Genomic DNA, 24,543 nt, shown 5'->3' on the forward strand with positions numbered 1-24,543 from the left:
TTTTCTGAAGAATGCAGCACCAAGGCTGCGGTCACCCCACCAGCAACTACAACTACGACTATTTGTATCCCCATTCAGTCACACTCCAGCAAGCACCTGCTGAAGGCCTCTCCACACGGCCTCCAGTGTGTGGCATGATAGCCTACTAAACTGCATGCAAGAAACATCTTAGTGTGCATGTACACGTCAAAACGATTATTTGCGTGGGCCAATTTGCCTGCCCTGCACAAAAAAGAATGCTTTCTCTCTTTCGGCTACATTCTCATCAGTGGCAGTCTATACAGTCCAAGCAGATGCTATACATGCAAAGATCAGCACTGCAACATTCTACAGGTGCTGCGAGAAGTACCGTACTGACCTGCATATTATTTTAACCTCCTGGTGTTTTTTTAATGCACAAGGACACCCTTTGCATTTTACCTCCCTTGAAATGTGGCCTTTGCAGCTGGGATTCACCCCATCCAAGCAGCCAATAAGCCACCGCAACTGTTTGTCACCATGTGGCTGCGAGTAGTAAACACACAGTGTTGTTTTGGAAAAGAAAAAAATGCCTAGAAATACCTTCCAAGTGCTGTGATCGTCCCATTAGGTGTAAATGATTTTATTTTCAGTAACCACATTTTTGTTTTTTGTCCTATTCTAGTGGAATTACCATATATATAAAGCAGTCGCAAATGTAATGTGAGAGAGGGCAATTCGAGTCTGTAAGAAAGAACACTTTTTTTGTGGACATGGCATAGTCTTGTGCAGCCCCAATGGCAACAGTTAAGAGATGCGTGCGACAAAATAAAGTGCGACGGGCCACTTGCACAGTGCCACCGCTGCTTCATGCTGTGACCATACTCTCTTTTGCTGCTCTTTTACTGCACTCCACCTGCCACAGTGACTTGGGACGTTTAGCTACTGATCCCGAGGGCGCGGATTTGATCTTGGCCACGGTGACTGCATTTCGATCGAGGCGAAATCTTCTTAGGTGGCCCCAACCTACTGAATGTTGTCTTGCCTCCAACTGATGGCCTTGTATTACGCCATTTTGTGCCCGTTGCTCCGACAAGGTCACGTCGTCATCATTCCGTGAAAAGTACGTCTCCATGGCCAAACACAGTCTACTATCACCATTCCTTTATTAAAGATGTCTTTGCTAGAAAAAAAATAAGTACAGTCATCTAGGGAAGGCAGAATGGGACCTTAGTTTTGGTTTACTATACCTGCGTTTTTACTACATACGAGTTTACTAAAGGGGGGTTCTACTGTACTACCTATATATGCAGGCCTGGCATACGACATTGCTTCCAAGGCATTCGCATCACGAGAATGGTCCACATATTCCCACTAACCACCAGCAAATCATCTGGTTCACTGACCAGTGCTCTTTCTCACAGTGGTGACAGTGCCTACATGCTATGCTGCATGTTGTAACATCTGCACCATTCCAAATGTGTCCAGTGCAGGCCTCTCCCACATTCCCCCAACTGACCCCGTCCTGTGCCAGCTGCAGCCACCTCATCCCGACAATCTCCCTAACCTCATCCGCCCACTTGATTCTCTGCCTTGTGCTTAGTCCGACATTTGCTTCTTGCATAGCAGGGGTTTGTGTAATGCATCTAAAACAGTGCTCACAAAAAAAAAAAGAAACATGAGATTTGAACATACGAAATAGGAAAACATTTATTTTGTTTGCATCGTACACATTCCAAGTCAAGTGTCTTGCATCGCCAAACATTCATCTGAACGAGTCAAAACTCTCACAAAACACAGCAAGTTCAATCGCAAGTTCCAGCAAGTTTGTAGTCAAGAGTTGGGCAAAATTTTGTCTGGTCAGTTATCGCAAGGTAAACAATAAAATGCAGTCAATGACTGAGTCACAGAAGATGGAAATGATGTTTCAGGGCCCATGCGGGTTCACTATAAACTGTAAACAACGAACCCTTGTAAACATCAATTCTATCTTCTTTCAGTTTGCCAGTGAATGCATTTCATCGTAACCAAAATCAATCTTAAAATGGGTGAAAAAAATATCTACAAACTCCTCCTCCTATTTCAAATCACCAAGCCACTGCAAAGCCACACTTTTTCCACAAGGTCCTCGCGCACCTTTACAGAGCATTAGCCACATCGGAAGCCTCAATTCTAGCAGTTCTTGTGTGACTCCCAGACACTACTAGCCGCTGTGCAACCCTTATAGTGCATCCACAATTCCACACATGATGCGGTCCTGGCTGAGACAGTGTCCCTGCACGGGCGACTGGCCTTGGCTGGAACCGGTCGCACCTGCGGCTTGGCTTGGCTGCTGCCACGCTGCACTTGGCTCAGGCTCCGGCAATACGCTCAGTGTATTCTGCAAGATCTCTCGCACCTGCGCAGCAAATGGCAGAGATGGCCTCAATCATCTGCCCCTCCTACTGAACTTCATCCTACTGAACTTCATCCGCCGCCCCTGACCATGCTTCCCCTTCCTTTGTTATCTACTCCGTCTTTCACCTCAGTTATAGCAAAAGCATTCTGTGAATATAGGCAATTGCCTTTGCCTACCATCATATGAAGGCAGCCTCAGCAGTTGATGGCTCTCCATCTAAATTAACTACAGGGCGTAACAACATTCCTGCCACTGTACTGTGGCAATGTGTGTCTTCAACCTTTCCCTCTTCTCCTTCCGGACTTATTTCAACTAGCTACAATCATGCTATATGCAAGAATGGAGACCATAACCTCACTAAGAATTATCGTCCCACCTCTTTCGAAAGCGCATTGCTATTAGCGTGCCAAAACTTTCGTTGCACATGAAACCACACTATCTCCACATCAAACACTAGAACAGGTCTTATTTCCATGGAGATCCCATTTGGGGTATTTTATATAGAGGCAGAGTTACAAAAAAAATAGCAATTTCCAGACTTGTTCACAGTGCAAGATGTCTCATTACTATAGACATGTGAATACATATTCGACAATTTCGAATACAGAATCGAATATTCTTTTAAGTGCATGGTGATGGAACAGCACAGGGGATGCCTGTGTGTGTTTTTCTCTGTTTCTTCCTGTGCACCGTCCCTTATGCTGTTCCATCAACACGTAAGACACGGAGTTACTGAGCTTTTATTCAGGGGGTTCCTTGCGCACTTGAGGTGTCCACCAAAAAGGTGAACTAGCTATGCACTTTTCCTTTCTTCAAAACAAAGAGAGGTTTTAGACTGTCCCGACCAGGCTGCGGACTGCCATCAGAGAAACTCTCCCAGATTGACAATCTTGTGCCTTCGCAATGTCGTTATTGTAGGCAGTAATTAAAAAAAAAAGTTAAGTTAGTACTGCTTCACTTGATATCTGAAGTAGTACTTACAGAAACAACACACGATAATTTTTGAAACTCCTCTGAGCCTGACTAGGGCACCTATGGATGTCCTGTAGCCTTGGTGGATGGCACCGTGATGGACAGTGGGAGTTGAAAATGTAGCCGTTAAATGAATGCCTGCATTAATCATTGGCACGAAGTTTGAATAAGGCCCACCGTATTTTTATTCCACGACTGTTCCAAAAATAGAGACCGCACCAGCACCATGTATCATGGTCCCATGACACGTGTTAATTGAAGAATAAAGAAGAGGAAGAAGAAGCATTCGGTGTGGTGGAGGGAGATGATAGGTGGAGAAGCATTCGGTGAGGTGGACAGAGATGATTGGTGGAGAAGAGAAGAAGACAACTACAAGGCTTACGTAGACTAACACCGAGGCTATAAAAGGGCGAGTGAGAGCGAGGTACAGGGGGGAACAGCAGAGAAGCGGAGGCTCCGGCAGGTCAGGGACACATCAGCTGGAAGAGAGCGACGCCGGCTACTGCTCCAGTGAACTCTCGTTCTACGACATCGCATCGTGGACTTCCTGCTGTGCCGGAGCCTGTTCCGGGGAGTCGACAGAGGACGCTACCACCTGCTACGGCCAGGGGTGTCTCCAGCGCTGTTGCCACCCATCCGGGTGGTGCCCCCAACGCCAACAACACCGGCATCACCTCCACGGGCGCTTGGACCGGGAGCTTGTACGACGCAGCCAGCGACGCCAGCCCAAGCACGTTGAACACCGCCAGCGACGCCAGCGCAAGCACAGCGAACGCCGCCTCGAAGCCGCCTACTGGATCCATACAACGCCGCAGCCACACCGAACCAACCGTGAGCACGAACGCCGACCGCTAATAGTAGAACACTAGTAGTAGACGCTAGTAGCAGTGTGCCCGGGTCTGTGTATTTATAGTCTCTGTGTTTTGTGTTAGTTGTGTTTTGTGTTCTAGTGTGTGTGCCACACAGGGTGTATTAAATGTGCGTCTGTGTGGGTACACCCGTCGCCTAGTCCATTCTTCCGAGTGTTCTCCGGAGAGATCCCTGACAAAGAGGCGAGCCTGTGCCAGGATACATTTCCTTTTTCTTTTTTGCTTTGTCTCGGATTTTTCCGATCTCTCGACGGCAGAAAGGATGGATTTGGCAAGAACGTTAGAACTGGCGCTCAAGCTAGGGTTAAGCAAGGAAGAGGCGATGCATCTCTATGAGGAGTAGGGAAAGAGGCAGAGAGAGGAAAGGGCGCAAGCACGCGCAGACGCGCGCGAGGCAGAAGAGCGAGAAGAGAAAAGAGCTCGTGAAGCAGAAGAGCGCGAGGCAAAAAGAGCTCGCAAAGCAGAAGAGCGCGAGGCGAAAAGAGCTCGCGAGGCAGAAGAGCGAGAAGAGAAAAGAGCTCATGAGGCAGAGAGAAGAGCTCGCGAGGCGGAAGAGCGAGAAGAGAAGAGAGCTCTGGAGGCAGAAGAACAGGAGAAAAGAAGGATAGAATGGGAGAAGGAGTTTATTTTGTGGAAACAGGCGCATGTCGCGGGAGGATATGAAGAGATCACGGACAATGATCAGCGTTCCTTAGCGGGTACAGAATCTCCTAGACCGACCAGAGTTTGCCCAAGGAAGTTGATGGCTCCTTTTGATGACAAGAGAGATAATTTGGATGCATATCTGCAACGATTCGAGCGGATAGCTTTGGGGCAAGGCTGGGAGCGCAGTGAATAGGCCACGGCATTAAGCATGTGTTTAGTCGGAGAGGCGCTGAATGTGTTTGGAAGGATGCCCGCTGCTGATTCCATGGACTACGAGAAAGTCAAAAAGGCACTCCTCCAAAGATTCAGGCTTACAGCAGAGGGTTTTCGTGAGAGATTTCGAACCGCGAAACCTGAGGATTCGGAAACCGCGAAGCAGTTTTCCTGCAGGCTGACCAACTATTTTGATAGGTGGCTTGATATGTCAAACATAGAAAAGAGTTTTGAAGGTGTGCGTGACAAGCTGGTCACAGAGCAATTTTTAGCGTGTTGCAGCTCAAAGCTGGCGCTATTCCTGAAGGAAAGAAAGTTGTATTCCTTGGAAGAGTTCGCAGACACTGCTGACCAATTCCTCGAGGCTCAAGGGTTAAGGAATCTGAGTAAGGCAAAAGAGGAAACCCAAAAGACCCTAGAGACAGATGCGGCAAAACCAAGAGCAGATGGCGGCGCATCTAAGGCGCCAGTAAGGTGTTTTCTCTGCGGCAAGGTGGGACACCGTGCAGTTGACTATCGGACTAGTAGCGTTGCCCAAAAAACACCCGTGTGTCAAGGTTGTAAGAGGAGAGGTCATACTCTGGATGAGTGCCGATACAGAACGCAGGACCGAGCTGCATGCATTGTCGACTCAAGGGTAGAACTTGTCACGCCATCCGAAGTTCCAGAGCTGAAAGGAGCAAATGCCGCTGGAAAATGAGGCAGTGAGTGGAACACCCAAGTCGAAAGCAGCAATGCCAGTGGTGGTTGGGCAAATAGGGGACCGTCCTATATTGGTGCTTAGAGAGACAGTGGAGCTAACACAGTCTTGGTTCGTAGAAGCCTGGTGAAGGACGAGGATCTTACAGGGGAAGCGTCGACCGTCACTCTGGTAGACAGCACAGTAAGGTACCTTCCTGAAGCTAGGATTCTAGTGTGCACGCCATATTATACTGGGCAAGTAGTGACAAAATGCGTAGACCAGCCCATCTACGATCTCATCCTGGGAAAAATTACGGGCGCAAGAAGTGTCGAAGACCCCGATCCCGAGTGGAGGATGCTCGACGTTGAACAACATCCAAAGGAGGAAAGGCCTGCGACAGCTCAGACGGGTGCAGTCAGTTTCGCGTCGGCAGTGGAGACAAGAGCTCAAGCGACAGCTCGAGCAACGCAGCGTCCGCTCTCCACTCCTGTTACGATGTGCTTGAGCGTAACACCGGGCGAAATTGCAATTAGGCAAAAAGAAGACCCGAGCCTGAAGACCTGCTTCGAAAGAGTCGGGGAAAAAGTGAAAAGAAAGAAGAGTCGTACGTCCTTCGAATATCAACTGTTAAATGGTCTTCTACACACGGAATGCTTATTTAGTTCAGGAAGGCGGGTCCAACAGCTGGTGTTACCGAGAGATATGCGAGAGACCGTGCTGCGCTTAGGACATGACGCCATTATGGCCGGACACCAGGGTGTTCAAAAAACGGTGTCTAGGATCACCGAGGAGTTCTTTTGGCCGGGTGTTCATAGTGACGTTAAGCGCTTTGTTCGCTCATGTGACGTGTGCCAGCGCACAGTTCCGAAGGGAAGAGTTGGTCTAGTACCTCTGGGCAAGAGGCCAGCCATTGACCTACCATTTCAAAGAGTGGCTATTGGCATTGGATAAAGAATTTGTTCTTCTCACTAAAGTACCAGACAGAGTATTAGTAACCGTACTTTTGCAAGAAGAGAATCAAACAGGTCTAGCTATCTCTGGAATGTATCTTTTTGGTGGTGTTGTTGATTTGCTGTTGTTGCGGTGTTAATGTATCTCTGGGATTTACCTTGTTGTTGTTGTTGCTGTTATACGATTATACGAGGGCGTGTGTTGTGGACACAAACATGTTTATTAAGGACTCTGTACGGACAGCGGCAGTGGTGTGTTAGTGTTATGAAAACTCAATTTGGTGTGCTGTGTTAGTGGTGTGCGTTTGGTGTGCTGGATATCTGCGGTGTGGTGTGTGCTGGGTCCAGAATCGCCACAGAAGATAGTCGGTTGGCTGGATGGCTTGGAGATGAGGATGACGTGAGCAGTTTTTCATGGAAAAACTCTTGAGAGAGGGGGCCCTTGTCACATATATTAAGGAGCCTAAATTAAATTTTAAAGGAAAAAGGTGTGAAGACAGCGAGGACGTGTGTTAACGGAAGAATAAAGAAGAGGAAGAAGAAGCATTCGGTGTGGTGGAGGGAGATGATTGGTGGAGAAGCATTCGGTGAGGTGGAGAGAGATGACTGGTGATACACACGACCCGGGCACACTGCTACCAGCGTCTACTACTAGTGTTCTACTATTAGCGGTTGGCGCTCGTGCTCACGGTTGGTTCGGTGTGGCTGCGGCGTTGTATGGATCCAGTAGGCGGCGTCGAGGCGGCGTTCGCCGTGCTTGCGCTGGCGTCGCTGGCGGTGTTCAACGTGCTTGGGCTGGCGTCGCTGGCTGCGTCGTACAAGTTCCCGGTCCAAGCGCCCGTGGAGGTGATGCCGCTGTTGTAGGCGTTGGGGGCACCACCCGGATGGTTGGCAACAGCGCTGGAGACACCCCTGGCCGTAGCAGGTGGTAGCGTCCTCTGTCGACTCCCTGGAACGGGCTCAGGCACGGCAGGAAGTCCACGATGCGATGTCGTAGAACGCGAGCTCACCGGAGCAGTAGCCGGCGTCGCTCTCTTCCAGCCGATGTGTCCCTGACCTGCCGGAGCCTCCGCTTCTCTGCTGTTCCCCCCTGTGCCTCGCTCTCACTCGCCCTTTTATAGCCTTGGTGTTAGTCTACGTTGTCTTCTTCTCTTCTCCACCAGTCATCTCTCTCCACCTCACCGAATGCTTCTCCACCAATCATCTCCCTCCACCACACCGAATGCTTCTTCTTCCTCTTCTTTATTCTTCACACCTTTTTCCTTTAAAATTTAATTTAGGCTCCTAAATATATGTGACATATGTACAGTATGGAGGGTTCAGTGCCACGACGTTGCCCATTGATGTGGCAGCATTCCTCCATTATTGGACAATGCAGCAGGGCCCAGGCAGGCTTACCAAACACTGCACTGATGCCCGATCTCAGATGCCATGGCTCATATGTAGCTCTCGAATGTCTTGTGCACTGAGATGAGGCACTACTTTATTCTCTTCAGTCAGCAGCAAAAGGTTATTTTCCTATGCGTATAACTTGCCAATGATAGAGCTAATACACTGACTTCATGTTGCACCCCCTAGTGGAGATCAGCGCTGTATCTTTCAACAGCTACAACAATAACTCCATTTTAAATAAAATAAATTAAATAAGAAGTAATAGCTCCGTACCACAGCACCACCTCCAGGCTTTTGCTGCTTTGCTTGACTGCCTGTTCTGTATGAATACTCGCACAAGTAGCAAATATTCGATTCGCATTCAATTTGGCGTTTTGCTAAACTATTTGCATTCTATTTTGTAGCGAAGCTACATTATTCGTATTTGACTCGCTTTGAAAAAAGCAGTATTCGCATACTCCTATCACTAGACTAGTTTGGTAGATAGGAGTGATATATAGTGCGGAAGGCTGTCCAAATGCGAACTGAAGGCTGCCACTAATCCACACACTGGACTATTCAAAATCAACTGCTCCAAACGCTCCTTACTTGCTGACATGCAGTGTACGGGACCGAATAGATTGCATCCCCTAGCCAGGAACCCTTAATGGCTGCTGTTCTCTCACTCTCTACAAAGAAGACTATACTTGTTGAGGACGATTTGCAGCATGCATGTTTTGTCACAGGTCAGAACATGCAAATTATCGTTTGCAACTCGAGCTAACCCATCAGACACCTTGAAAAAATTTTCATACTGCTACAAGTGCCGGAAACCCTCATTAAAGTTCAATAGAAAGTTTTTAGTGTCCCACAGTAAACTCTGGTAGGCATCCCACGTTCCTTGCTGTCGTCTCAAAATCTGGGCCGTGAAAGCTCAAAAAAGGAATTTCCAGCCAGCATGCAGTGCCCCAAACCATGCCACAAACTGAAAACTAATTCCGCATGCTGGATCTTGGAGAGAGACAGAGCAAGGACAGAGTCCGTTTTCCAGGGCAACAATGAAGACCGGGCAGAGCAACAGGACGGACCCCTTCCAGATGTGTAGCCATGTTGTCCTAGCCACAGCAGAGATGGCAGTAGCCACCACCGAATTCTCAACACGACTGCGCACTCTCCTTTGGCGGCCGCGTTTCCCACAAAGCAAGGACAGCGCATCAGCGAATGAGCGCGCACAACGTCGGCTATCACCTCTGCCTGAATTTACACATAACATTTACACATAATTTACACATAACATAGCTTAATCTTCTGCGTCAAGAAAAATTCTGGGGACACTTAAACTCCGCCTTAATGGTATGACTTAAGGCTATGACGTATGATGTGACAGCACTAATGTGTCCCTTCAGCAGCCTGGGGTCCTCTTTGCATATACCATATATACTCTATATACTCATGTAATCAACCCACTGGCACAATGAACCCGCCCTCCACTTTTGTTGGCCAGAATTTTTTTTTTTTTTTCAGCCCTTAGCTTTTTGTACCTGATTCCTCAGTTTTCGTGCTTCCCCAGTGCACACCTTGGCAGCGTGCCAAGATGCTGCTGGCCGGCCCCTGATAACGTCACCACTTGTGTGCTCATCTTTTGAAGAGGGGGGGAGGGGGGGCACACCTTGGCAGGGCACCAAGATGCTGCCTGCCACAATAACACCATCATTTGTTTGATCTTGAGCTTTTGCCAGAGCTTTGGGGGTGGGGAGGGGGAGCATGGTGGAACTTGGCAGAGCACCAAGATGTTGTGTGCTGTAAGCTAAAGCATAGTCATTCCCATTACACACTTGTCACCGTCCTGTGCGTTTTTTTTAACCTGGCATAAAAAAACGGCCGCCTGACCTTCAGGGCCCATGTTGAGCATGTTCGCCTTATTTGGACAGGATTGGCACCGCCAGATCGCATCAAAGTGAACAATGCTAAACACCAGCCGCACGAAGGCATCTGAGTCTGACCGCCTGCGTTTGTTGATGACGGAAGGACAGACAAAGGTATACGAAATATTGACCCTTCCTAAAAAATCTGTTGAAACTTTTGTTTCCAGAGTAATGAACCCTCCCACCAAACTGATAACTTTTCTGGAAAAAAAGTGGGCTCATTATGCGAGTATATATGGTAACTTCGCAGACATGGACACTGTTCTTTATTTTATCTTTCTTTTATTTTCCTTTATTAACTTTTCTTTTTGACCCCAAGACACACAAGGCCTCCCTTTAACCAAGTTGAACAAACATTCTTCTGCGGTTAAGGGGGTAGCACACCCTTCTTACGACCAAGGCGTAGCGGTTTGAGTCCCTGCTCAACCATTTTCCTTTTCAGCGTAATTGCCTTTCTTTCTTCAAAGGCACTACCTTATGGTGGTGAAATAATGTCATGGCCCTGTAGACCAATGAGGAATTGTGTAGCGGCATCCTCAACTGCTGCACTATGCGATTGTTGTGGGGTGTTTGAATTGCCCATGCGAGGTCATGTGGTTGCAACGTCACGACTCTTTCGAATTTTTTAACACAATGGTGATGCTGAGTTTTCAGCTGAACGGGACCCTTATACAGTACAAACCTCAACAGTAGTTTAATTTTAAGGGTAGTAAAGTCAAAGCCGCGACTCGGCTCCCATCGAACATAATGTATTTTGTAACCGCATAAACCGCATCAGCTTATCGCGTACAAATCAGTTAACCCGTACTGTTTCCACTTTTTGTCGTGCGCAAGCGCGATGCAGCCATGACGACTGCGTTGTCCACAACAGTGGCCCAGCAGGCTATTGCAACGCAACGACGGCAAGGCCAATGAAAAATTGCAGCCAACCGATGATGATGACAAGTGTCATCCCTGCAGCTCTCTTTGCAACAAGAACTAACCAATCAGGGGCCCTTGAGCAGAGTGCATCGCGATTTTGACGACTGCATCTTGCCAAAGCTGGGACAGAAACACCAGGTGCTCAGCATATGAGAAAAGTTGAAGATTGTGCATGCTATCGAGCGTGGCACAAATCAATTGGCGCTGACAAGCTACAGAGATCCTCATTGCCGCGTATAAGTCGAGCTTTTTTTTCCAAAAGTGACCACTCGAAATCGGGGTTGGCGTATATGCCGTGCTGGCTATACGCCGGGTCTAACAGAGATTTGCCCAAGCCATGGGTAGTATACGTACTCCTTGCCGATGCTCATTACGGCAGCATACATGGAACTCCATGTGTAAAAACAGAAGTCATTAATTTGTTTGTAAATTGGTTCTGGTAAAAAAAAAAAATGAATGGCGTGCCATTTACCTGGCTTGCTTGCGCTGGCAGTTGCTTTACTGGGCACACAGTTGCAGAGCAAACTAAAGTAACTTTTGGTGTGTGCTGGAATCCAAAAGTACTGAATTCATTACATTAGCTGTTTGGTTTGCCTCTAGTCAGCCAGGCTGCACAGGAGAGCACCATTTTATCACTTTTTATCTCCATTTGCCTCTGACTGCTGGGTTTGCAATGTATCGTTGCGCATTTAATGCTCTGAGCTCTGCACGGGCCATCATGCCATCCTGCGGGGAGCTATATAACGTGAGGAAGGGCGGGAGTGGGGGTTAATGCGTCAACTTATATTCAAGGTACATACTACGCGTCATGACCACTGTCGAGTTTTTTAGGACGTGTTCGCAAAATTTGCGCACCTCCTTTTTGAAGCCTTAAAAGGACCATGAAGTGGCATACAATGAAGTCAGGAAAAGCTCACGAGCGATCGGTATTCTATCACTCGTTACCGCACCGCAAAAATTTTTAAGCTAGCTTCATTAACACCGAAGGTATCACTGAATAAAAATGATGGTCTTCCTCGTCTTCCTCAACTCATACAGGCTGACGTACTAGAAAAAAAATAAATAAAGAAAACAGGTTGGGACTGCACCACTCCCCGCCCCATCTAGCCCTATCCTGTCCATGTCAACTGGGCGCACCCAGTGAGAAAGCTCATCCAGGCTGCCCACTGCCATCGTCAGCATAGGGGATGCGCAGTGAGGTGTTGCCCTAATTAATTGTGAGCTACTGCAAGCAGCAATTTTTAAGAATTATTTGTAAATTATAGGGTCCACTCAAAGCTTTTAAATTTCAGTCGAATACTCACAAAGACCACCTCTACAGATCTGTTGCATTAGAATATGGCAATCAAAATCTTTTCCGGGTCCCTTTAACTTAAAAAAAGATGTATGCAGTTACATGAGTAAATATGCTAAGCGGGCAATCTTACACCATTTTGGTTAAGCCGTAGTACTACCGTTGAGCATGTACTGTTTCCGAGCTCTGGCCAGCCACAGTTTAACCAGGTTTTACTGCAATACACAACACTCGGGCTGAAGAGAGTGAGAAAAACCTTGTCCAGGTGCTTGTGGAAGCGGTGGGCTGTGTCGAGGCGCTGCCGCCGCTGCATGTCGAGTAGTACACGCAGCGTCTCCCGGGCCTGGTGCGGCCGGAACTCGTTGATGAGGTGGTGCATGTGCACAAAGAGTAGGCTCATATCCTCCTTCTTCTCCAGCCGCTTGGAGGTGTCCGGGCAGCGAATCAGCACGTCCACCATGTCCAGGAAGTTTACCAGCAGCGAGTGGTTCAGCTTCTTCAGCTCCTTCTTGTGCTCGTAGTTCTGGGGGTAGAGCCGCCGGATGCCCTGGCTCTCGAGGGGGCGGATCACCGGCTCCTCCCCATGGAATGGCACGCCAAACATGGAGTAGCCTGCACCACCCACATTCAAAAGCTGTTAAAGGAATACAGACAACAAATTCTTGCTTGTGAGTTCTTCGTTCGAATGATGCGTTAGACTTCAGAGTACATGTATCACCGCATGATATTCGCCTACAATCGCTGAATAATTTATAATGGAATTTCTAACACTGTTTCAGTTCCATGAACTGAACAATGGCTCCGAGGTGCAATTGACTTTTAGGTCACACGAGGCATGAAATCAAACAGCAATATAACTGCTGATATGTCTCTTAATGTCATTCCAGCTCTTGAAGCAGGCTGGCTTAAGTGTTGTAGTGAAAACTGCATACCAGTATTTATATTCCAGGTTTTATTGTGCCTGACGTGACCTATCAGTCAACTACACATCACAGCCATCGTTCGGTTGACGATACCGAAACCATAACAGCTTGAGAGAAGAAATTCAATTTAAAATTATTTAGCAGTCGTAAGCGAATAACACGCACTGATTCATGTATTCTAATGTCTAAAATTAGGTGTCTATAGTCCTTTAAAGTTTGAGAAGTTGGCACGTTGCAACTTAGCAAGAATTAGCAATAGGTGCATTTTGCCAAGCTAGTCCGAGTAGTGTGAAAGACCAGATCGAAGTCCTTGAACCAACTCGAAGGCCCAGGCTCTATGGACATAGTTTCATCTAACAAATGTCTTTCAGTCTGTCTCGCAAAAGTTATCAGAAAATGAAAGACAAGGAACTGGACTCTCTCTGGATGTCACACTTTCACTCCTCCTTTTTCTTCACAGAGCTCTGCCGTGGTGGCTCAGTGGTTATGGTGCTCGTCTGCTGACCCGAAAGACGCGGGTTCGATCCTGGCCATGGCAGTAGCATTTCAATGGAGAAGAAATGCTAGAGGCCCCAGTACTTTGCGATGTCAGTGCACATTAACGAACCCCAGGTGGTCGAAACTTCCCACTACAGCGTCCCTCATAACCTGAGCTGCCTTGGGACATTAAACCCCCAAAATACAAACCAAATCCTCATAATAACGCCAAACATTCTGATCGAAACGCGATAGCTACTGAAAACATGCTGCCATTAAACTTTGTATCACAGCTCCAAACAGTAATGAGTAAGCAGCGAGAGAATGGGATGTTGCAAATTCACAACAACGGGCATTAAAAGGAAGCTGAAACAGTTTTCAAATCGGTTTTCACTTCTTAGAAACCCGCCGCCGGCACACCCTCGTTGCTCCCGGAAGCACCGGGTGAGGGGACTTACAGTACTGTCTTTAAGGCACACAGTCTTGAACTCTTTTGAGCTCGTTATGCACTGTGTGCATTTTTGCTTTTTCCTGACTGCTTGCGCTTCATGACAGCACAAGCAATTCTCCTAATCTTTCATCAGCACACAGCAAACGCAGCTGCACCTAACTGAACAAAAAGGCAATTGTATAAGCCTAATATACTTGAGCAAAGCAAACATTTGCATTCATGAGCGCTTGGTCATGGCTGACGATCGAGAGTGGCACCAGAATTCATGCTAATTTGTCCTCGAGTCAGAACATTTAAAATAGAGACGCTTGTATTCCAGGATCAGTAAAATAAGAGCACTGCTTTTCAGGCCAGATTCTCACATCACGAGATTTTCACTGCGAAGTCACACTATTAAAAACCAGTTTCGTGACACTCCACTGATGCAACACTCAGTCATCGATAGCACTGGCACCATCGTTAGTCTAGCGTGACAAGTGCGTGTCTGTCTAGTGTGATGGTATTTCTGAAGGAAAGAGTGCAGTGGACTGTCCATAAAACAGGTCGTCTATAATAATGAATTGAGAAGAGAAAATTGCTCAGGAAAAACATTCACAGTCCAGCTAGGTCTGATTACGTGCATGGTGGGGGGCACTGCAGTGGCGATTAGAGGAAATCTTGAGAGCTTCAAGTGCATTATCATAGTCGCCAGTGACCTTAATCCTTTAAACTTCACAATTTGACGTAGTTTTGAGAGCCTAGAATTCTGTAAGGCGCATGATGACGTATCTCCCACTATGACTGTTCATATCCCACAATCTGGTAGTACAACTGAAAAAAGACCGGAATTTTTCGTTACATCCTGGTTTGCACTTAATGCAATTTTTGCAAACAGACCAAAAGGATAGTGCAGAACGAAAACCAAAAAAAGAAATATATGTAGCTGAAATCACCTTGCATATATTTACAGAGAATTCCATAACCCGCAGTGATAAACGCAGAGTAGCGTTCCACAATTGCACTGATTGCGCGACTGTGGCCGCAGCCGCTCCCACCTGACACAACCGCGCAGCGGGCATGGGCACGCACTACTTCTACCATTTCTTTTTCGCTATGCCCGATTATTTATCACTGCTTTTGAACATGAGCTGTTGTTGTGCCGCATAGTATGACATTCCAAACATGAAAGCAGCGGAGATGCACCGACTGTGCTGGAGCATACCGCATTGTGTCAACTGCGGTCGCTTGTTGCGATCGCAGACGTTCCTCCCATGTCAGTTCGTGCTTTATCGTCGGGAGATTTTTTCTGCCAATTTTGTAACACTGCACAAGCTAACAGAATGGTTGCTTGGCGGGCTAGTTGGTTCATATCTAACATGTGTTGCAGCGCGAATCACAAGAAGGGACGACGACAGACAGAGTGAAAAGAGCGCTGACTTCCAACTATTTATTTTCCAGATAGGCCACGCATTTATACACTTGAACCTTCAGCAGGAAAGGGCAGGCAAAGCAATCAGCATGAAAGGCATAGGAGATTAGGACAATCACCATCGATCCAGAAACTTCAGCTCTTTCTTGGTTAGAACAACTGATGGCATGCTTACACACCTGTCCTCTGCACGAGCAATACCTGCCGCCTCTATTATCTCCCTAACACACTGTTCATTGTGTCGAGCAACGATTGTGCTTTTTTGGAACGCAGGCGCGCAAGGTTTTCTGCGGCGACGTGCAGACTCATTGCCACAATTACGACAGTGCGTGCTAAGATGGCCCTGGTCGCCATCATTTACATTCTTGTTGTGTTCTTTCAATCTGGTATTTATGCACCTGCCGGTTTGTCCAATGTATTCGCGTCCGCAGGACAACGGAACGCGATATACGACACCATCGTCGCAAGTGACAAACTGATTCTGGTGTCTAATCATGCACGATTTTTCCTTTTTGCTGCAGCACGGGTTAGTCTTCTTGCACAGAACTGATAGTTTGAGTGGGGCCGAAAACACAACATTAACGCCTACGCGCTTTCCAATCTTCTTCAAGTTGTGGGAAGTCTGGTGGATATACGGAATGACTGCCACTTTTTTGCGTGCATCCGGGCCTGTCACGGCATTCTTTTCAGATTGCCGGACGTTTTTCATTTTCTGGAGCAAGCCCTCGGCCACAGAAACCACAAGGGCCTCCGGGTACCCTGCGTCAGACAGGCGTCTATTTTGCAGGGCTAGACTTTCTTTGATCATATGGTCGCAGGACTTGGTCAGGGCATTTACAAAAGCTTTACAAACAGGGCATTTACAAACAGACAGTCCGCGTAACGAGGTCATTATATCAAGGTCAACCGCTGCAACGCCTTCATTACATAGAGGTCTCAAATACACGCGCTTCAATGGGGCGGTGTTGAGGAATCTAAAAACTTCATAACATCGAGCAATTTGCTACATGGAGGTTCATTACATCCAGGTATAAGTAGACTCAGTTGGCAAACTGCTACTGAATGCAGCTTTTAACGTGGAACAAGCTGCAAAGAGAGTTTATTTCTTCACAACTATTCATGCAATATGGCAAATGACAAGGTGTGTGAGTGAGTACCCTGAAACTGTAAAGCTTGAAACCACAAGAAAAATGCCATCACTCAAGCACTTGCATTTTCCCACTGCATTCCATTCATGTCCTGCACTCAGAATGCAGGAAAGCAAAAATATTTGCTTGGGTCAGCCATGATATTGTTCCCACTGTTGTCCTTAAAGAAACAAAAATAATGGAGCCCCAATAGGCACTGTGCATTTTCACCCTGTTCACTGTCCAAATAATAAGTTTCCATATGAATGAGGCATAAATACACTGCACAATTTTGACCCTAGCATAACTGTCCATATATTGACTGAGGTCACATTAATGGGGCACCACTTTTTCTGTCTCTCTCTCTCTCTCTCTCTCTGTGTGTGTGTGTGTGTGTGTGTGCGTGCGTGCGTGTGTGTGTGTGTGTGTGTGTGTGTGTGTGTGTGTGTGTGCGCGCGCGTGTGCATGCATGCATGCATACATTTTGTTTATACACAAATCTGCACCAAACCTCCCAACTTTCAGCCCTTGTCAAAAAAGTAGGGTCAGAAAAGCCCAGTGGAAGACAATGCTGATTGTCTTTTTTTTTTTCCAGAGCAATCTGAAAATCAAACTGCCTTCAAACACTCCTATAGGCACTGTGCGCATCCAGAGCGACACACGTGCCACTAGCAGCGGTGCGCGCTTCCACAGTGAGAAGGCGGCGCGCATTCAGTGAGAGGGCAAGGCAAATTCGCTGGAGCGGCACTAAGCAAAGCAGAATTTTTGCAGTACACCAGAGAGGTTATTACAGGCACCAATGAACTTTGTAAAGAGTACAAGAAATTGTGCTGCTGGCTGCAGCAGCACTTACTGGAATTAACCTGGGACCAAGTTTTACGTGCATGTCCCCTGCCGAAAAGTGACAAGGAAACGTCGTTTTGATTCTAGAATGCAAGTAGAGCTTTTACTTCGATTATGATTTTGTATCGCACGGCTGGCCCTGTTAAATATCTCGCAAAGATGAGATCTTTCTCCGGCTTCTAAATTTTGGGGTCAGCAGGAAAGTGTGCATGAAAAAAAAAAGACATTGTCTGTTGCGCTCATTAATGAATAATATTCAAGCACTTCTACCGAGCACAATATGCGCCCCTTGCCTTGCGACTGCTGAAAAACAAATACTTACTCTTCTTGCCTTTTTTTTTTCTAAGCAGCGCATACTTTCATGAATGTACTTTACATTTTCGGCTTTCAGATGAAAGCGAGGGATGTTTGTAGTTGACGCGCGACATGCAACTGGCCATTACGTCACGTCATACATCTCTTATTAATTCTTAGTTTAAGACTGCCCGCCTTAGTTCCAGTTATTCACGTAATCCTTTCTTCTTTCCTATGAACTTTGTTCTAGGTGCTCATGGAGAGCTCTGCGAGGCCCACTGGAGTGACTATGACAAGCTTTTGATATATTTCTGCTTCTGCATCTGAGAGACTGAGAAATATTCAGTGTAAAAGCTTCTTACTGTTCGCGAAAAGAGGAGTTCATAAGGGCTTTTATTATGTTGTAGTTAGTCTGGTTTGGCCACCTTTAAAAATTTTAAGTACGCTTTCCTGCAGCTTGGTATTCCCTATGCTTCATGGTGACTAGTTTTGGACAACGTGTCACTCATCTCCAAAAAGCTGCCACAGCAGCGACATGTTTGCATTTTCCTGCAATGCTTGCCTTGCTGCAGGTTGCTTCGACCAGGTGAATAGTCGGTGACAGCTGTGCAAGAAAGAGGAACCGTTAAAACTTGTCTAAGCGAACGAACGAATATTCCTTCAAGTTGATTGATTTCGAGGGCGCAAAGATGCATGTCTGCCAAATGCACCAGGCCGACACTTCACGCCCGTCTCCCGCCAAAAATTTTTTTCAAATTGTGAACATGACAGGATTAAAGAAGATTGATGCCTTTAGCCAAGTTCCCTCCTCGAAAAAAAAACTTGTCAACCCAAAGGCAGACGGAACCCGACTTCTATAAGCAGCGGAGCGCAAGTGCCTGTTGCCATATATAGTCACGGAAAATAGTCTGCTACAGCGCGGAGCCACCTCACTCGGGACACCAAACTGGCCGTTGGTGGCGCTGAACGCAGTGCCACTGGTGGAGGTGCCTGGTGTGTGCACAGTGCCCACATTTCGTCCAATGATGCCTTCTTTTCTAGGCAGGAATGACTGCTTTTCAGTTTTCCAGTATTATGTGTACTTTCGTGACTTGTGTTTTTATTCTTATTCTCCAACTGATTCTTTATCTACATTAGTTACGTGACTGACAATGCCCATGCCATCAGTGCTGTTCTGTTGTATGCCCCCACTGTAATGCCTTTTTGCACTGTGGGTAAATAGATAAATAAAAGTACACAATGAGTGTGAAGCACACCTTCGTGCAATGGCCGAGGCGGCGAAGGTGCCCGTCCACGCTGCACGTTGTCGTCCGTGTAGAGGCCGACATACTGCATCGGAGGCAGCGGCAGGGAGCTCACCTGCGTCGCCTCTCCCATGACTGCAGCTGCTGCTTCAGGGGCAGATGTTACGGTGTCTCTCTAGCTGCAAACAAAGGAAAAGGTACCACCGGTCTGTGGCAGTGCCAATGTGCAAGCAAAAAGGGTACACACTCAGTGCAACACACATACACGACAATCCAGATCCATATGACTTGTTCTTACTGCCCATTGTTGCTGGAGATTTTCCTGCAGCAGGTTTGTTCCTTAAGAAAGCAAAGCCACATGTGGGTTTTGCATGGGCCAATTAAAGCTACATAGTGTTGCAAAAAAGAAACAAAAAACAAAACTAACAAAATGAGGTTACACCATATGTACAGCAAGTTATGGTGTCTTCGACTGGTCACTTTAGATCGCTCTAGAGCGCTCTGAGAGGCGACCGCACATTCGGCTGGTCGAAACCGGGCACTCTGACTATATTCGGCTGGTTCTTTCCGAGCGCTCGCCTCCAGCTCAGAGCGCTCCGACGCGCTCCGAGAAAAAAGTCGGAGCGGCTCCGAGATGAGTCCACATGACAGAGCCACTTCCGCCATTTCGCGAAAGCGGTGCGAGGCCTCGGCGTCCCCTACGTGTAGGCAGAAGCAAGTGTAGGCTTTTGACGCAGACACGCTTGCTGCGTTGTGTTTTGCGGGTGCCGCGCTGTGTGAGACAAAATGTTCAAGACACGCCGGATAAGCATATACGCTAGGAACGCGGTCTGTGTTGCTTTCGCATGACAACAGCGATTGCAGCAGCAGCTCAGACGAGGACGACAGTGCTATCCACAGGGCGATGTTCGAAAAATGAGCGTCCCGTGGGACGGAAAGCCGGGGCAGCGATCAATACAGGCTAAGCGGTGATCGCGATGCAAACTGTGTGCGACCACGTGCGGCTAAAGGTAATCAAGGGACCTTACGTCCGGCTACTGTTGACTTATCAGCAGCGATGCCGCGTCATTGTTCCGGAAGTTACGTCCTCTTCCTGCCTCCTGCGCTTCCGCTCTGAAAACTCGCTGACCATTCGGCTTGACTAGTCTCGCTATGCGCTCAGAGCAAGAGCGGCTCCCACTCTGGCCGATCCTAACCGGATCGCGGGAGCGACCAGTCGAAGACACCATTGGTGTTGGCAGAGTCACGTTTGAGTGGGGAAGATGGTTCTGAGAACTTCTGACTGAAAATTTTTACTAACCATGTCGTTTAAGAAATCTTTGTCGAACATGCACTTTAGTGTACTGATTGCAAATACACCATTTCACTTCATGTAAAGCAAATCCTAGTACAGTTATGTACCATTTTTGTAAAGAGCTTGAAAAAAATTTTGGTGCGGGGAACTTGCATGCCATTGGTTGCTTCGATATCAAGGAATGCAATGAGGGTAAAATCATCATCCTTGCTACCATAGAGCTTGAATTATTGGGTGTTAAATTTTCCACTTCCGAAACTGAGAAATAACTATTCTTCTTCCATCTTTTTGCATATTTCGGCCCTTGTGTTGTTTTTTTTCGGACTTTGTTTCATAATTTTCTTCATCGCTAGCATCGAAAGAAATTATAGAATTTACTCCAAACAAAAAAAAACTGCATGAAGTTGTCACCAGTCTCCATTTAAGAGGATGGAATGGACTTCGTCAGAACATCTAATGCAGCACACTTACATAATGCAAAATGCGGCGGAAACCCGCCTGTGAAATTCAAACATGTGCGAAAACAAGCACTTGCACTGAAGAGTGCAAAAAAATAATTAAAAGTAAATACATTTTTCTGCACTGCTCTTGGAGGGTGCTTGCTTTTCCACGCGTCCCCACCAGGCAGAGTCATCGTTTACGGCATTTTTAAACGACGCACCAGTTCTGCAGCTTAAGTATCATAACCGCCGATTTCTAAATTCCCCTTATTGGCCAGAGTACTAAAGATAAATATTTACAGGCCTTACAGACTCCCTTCTCCCAAGCCGATTTATTTTCCTTTCTAGGTCTTCAGTTTTGCAATATAAGGCTAGTTTTCGGCTTGTTGCGCTGTTCACAGGAGTACAAGTAAAAATTAATGAAAACACGTGCAGCACACAAACAGCCGTTATGAGAATTTCAGCAACCTGCTTGGTTTTAGCAAGTTTTAACGCATTGCCGCATGCATCGTAGCCGGCTAGCCTAATCGAGTTGGCCATGAGGTAGTAGCTTCCGTAGTTAACTTAAGTGGAGTTGGTAGGTGCTAAAACTCTCTACTGTTTGCGACAGTTTGTGACACTCAACAAGTACCCTGAATCCCACATGGAACGAAACAACAATCTTTTAGATAGTCAAAAAGAAAAAGAAACAGCATTAGCGCACAACTTTCACTAAGCCGGGTTCGCAGTCTCAATCAGCCATACCGAGACAGCAAAAAAAAAAAGTTTTCGTGCACGCTTCTTCCGTGTCCCACAAAAGCATTCTGCTGCACCAGTACCACCGTTGATCTGCACGAAGTGAGCTGCCGCCAGAAAACAAGGTTGCAGCTCATCCGACGCGATGCGACGTTTACACAGAGCAAGGCAGTCTGTTACCTGTGTGGAAAGAGCGCCTAGATCGGCAAAAGTTCCTTTGGAATCAAAAACTCGGCCAATTTACCACTGCACACCAACGACTCCGAAACGAACGGCACTGCCAGCACTTCTGTTGCTACAGTTACAGAACGCTGTACAACACTACAACAGTGCTCCACGGCGTTGAGGGCAACAAGCACGGTCGCACAATGCAAACGATGGCTTGGCTTGATCTGGTTTGGCTAGATTTAGCTGGATTGAAAGTGACGGCTACAGTGATGCTGACGCTGATAACAGCCGATACGAGATCAGAGAGGTCTGTATCATCATCATCAGCCTGACTACGCCCACTGCAGGGATAAAGGTCACTGACCTCCACTAAGGGCTGTATGCCGCATCGGACGCTCGAAAGTACCGAAAATGAAGTAACCGGAAGTAAGCATCATCACCAGGAAGTCAGCCTTTGTCAGTGTACAAAATGGACCTCAGCAGGGTTTTTGAGTTTCAGTTTTCGTTTTCCACTCAGCATTTCGTCTATTTGCTGTTCTCGTCTTTTCCCACGACAATGCCTACTTGTGCGCTGTCAACTGCATGAGAAGACCAGCAAAGTCTTCGGGAAAGACGTTTCGATAATTAGGGTCCAATGCATCGAAATGGGGCGACACAGGCAGACGACAAGACGTCGCTACACAGAACGTAGGAGTCTGCTCAGCTCTGCGTCGTCCCGTTGCGCTAGCATCGGCAACTCTGCTCTTTGTTGTGATGCACGTTGTCGCGCTATAAGCCCAAGTTATACCATCAATGAGGGATAAATTTAAAAAAGATTAGGTGGAAACCTGCACCAAGCAGCCGACTTTGCAGTGACTATTTTACCGAATTATGTTTAGACCAAATAACCGGATCGAGGGCGAGGCCACTATATCTGGTGAGGTGCCGACGGTATTCTGCTGGTTCATGCATTAGCGCCTCCAAAAGGTATGGTACTGCTTTTTCTACGGAGTGTATCGTGTACAGTTTCGTATTGTAGGAAATCATGCCTCGGTGGGCTTTTATTCGTGATGCTTGGTGCAATTGACTTCAAACAGCGCTAATTGTCACGCGTGCTAGATGCAGCATTCGTCTTTCTCGTAAGTCGTTTCTTTCGCGCTTTGCATCTGAAACGTGGCTGTGCTATGGAGTTAGGTTAAAAGCGCGCCTGGAAGGTAAATTATGCCCTAAAGTGGCAAACATCTCCTGCCACCGATGAGAGGAGACATCGCCCGCCACCATATCGAAACTGAAACTGCTGCAGCTGTATAACGAGTAGCGCTTCGAGTGTCAGCATTTCCGCGCCATCGTTCGCTTTTTCTTTGCTACACGCAAATTCGGTTTTAAGATGACATAGCCTCATCGTCATTCAACTACTTCTCCTAATTACGCTCGGAAGACAAGAACCCGATAAGAACATAGTGTTTAATGCACGTACCCCTTTGCCGCGGCAGGGTGAGACGTGCATTTTCTTCGGTTTCTCTGAAATTACAGGGTTTCCCAAACAAATTTAAACCCACATTTCTCGCGTTGAACTTGCCTAATTATTCCTTTGATATACCAGCAGACGTTACACGAAAACAACGCGAAAAGCTGAAGACGGAAGGGCGAAAGACTCAGCTGTTGGCATTGAAATACACAGCAGACACCGAACTTCCGGGACAGGCCGCCCAAATTCCGGTGGCTTCACAAGCTTCCACTTCGGGAATGCGGCATCCAGCTACCTAGTGGAAATCGGTGGCAAAGGTCAATAAAAATAATATAAAGATAAAGAAGTATCCAAATCTCTAAGTCAAACGCTATGTATTAGTCGAGCAAAAAAAAGAGGAAAGAGGAGCAGGGATAGTGACACCTATTGCTGATGGCTAATGGCTTAGCTGTGTCAGGCCAGGATATACGTAGCAAAAGCGCGGCGAATTCTGGATAGGAAGTGTTAATGTATGAAACCCGTGCATTCACTAGATACGCCTTTATTCATGATTAAACCTTGAGCCCTCGTGGCGGAGTGCTCGGCTTGGCAGGATTTACGTTTCAGCAGACATGTTATTTAGCGTTTTTGGTTACTGGGTGCGGCCCATATTCTTCAGTTATCACTGTATGGTGTCTCTTCAGATAGGGAGGTACAGTCGGCGCATACTCCATTCTCGATGGAAGTGTGGAACTCGAATAGCTGCCTGCTCTAAGATGAAATCTTCAAACGTGCTGTATCTACTTGCTTGAAGGGCACATGGTCACGCGGTGACCTCTCAGTTTTGCAAAAGTGGTACTTATATAAAATCGAAGCAAATAAACTTGGCTACTGAATCCTCAGCAAGATACTTTAGCAAGACTTAATTGTTGCTGGGCTAGTCGGTGCATCTATAGTTCTAGGCACAAACGTCAGCGCAAAATACTTTCTTGTGAATGTCTCGTATTTTTCGCTAACGTTTGTACTTATAAACTCAGCAAGAATAGCGTTTTTGAAGAGACATCACCTTCGAGAGCTCGGCCGTACTTTGGTTGAGCTACATGAGATACAGAGGATTAGTCCAGTGCCTATGCAGAGATATCACTGCCATAAAGCAGAGCTTCAGTAGTTTGAAACCCAAAGATACAAGGGGGCCTTGATAAGATCTAGGACCTGTAGGTTTCTGGATAAGCAAACATCTCATCGGGCCCTGAGTGATGAAAGGCAGACTGCTCTGTATTGGAAATTCAGTATGGTGGTTGCACACATAGCGATGATCTTGGTATTACTCCCACTGAGCACAGAATATCTTGTAGATGTCTTGAAATGTCTGTAATGGTCACAGACATCTTAGACTACAAAAGATATCTGCAAGACGCTGTTTGATACTTGTCTAGAAGATATTTAGCCATGATGTCCGGAAGCTGTCTTAGGAAGGATTTTTACGGTTTCAGCAGCTACGCAAGACACTTCGCA

General features: G+C 46.9%; 1 protein-coding gene across 1 annotated transcript; it reads right to left on the minus strand.

Moving 5' to 3' along the window:
* Positions 1–1,650: 1,650 nt before the first annotated feature.
* On the minus strand, positions 1,651–21,806 carry MED7 (mediator complex subunit 7). Its single transcript, XM_077638667.1, has 4 exons — positions 21,615–21,806; positions 18,978–19,144; positions 12,455–12,810; positions 1,651–2,356 (listed from the first exon to the last, which is right to left on the minus strand). The coding sequence occupies exons 2-4, from the start codon at positions 19,096–19,098 to the stop codon at positions 2,180–2,182; spliced, it is 654 nt and encodes a 217-aa protein (XP_077494793.1). The 5' UTR covers positions 19,099–19,144; positions 21,615–21,806; the 3' UTR covers positions 1,651–2,179.
* Positions 21,807–24,543: the final 2,737 nt, after the last annotated feature.

This window comes from Amblyomma americanum, chromosome 9, assembly GCF_052857255.1.
Source record: "Amblyomma americanum isolate KBUSLIRL-KWMA chromosome 9, ASM5285725v1, whole genome shotgun sequence".
NCBI classification, from domain to species: domain Eukaryota; kingdom Metazoa; phylum Arthropoda; class Arachnida; order Ixodida; family Ixodidae; genus Amblyomma; species Amblyomma americanum.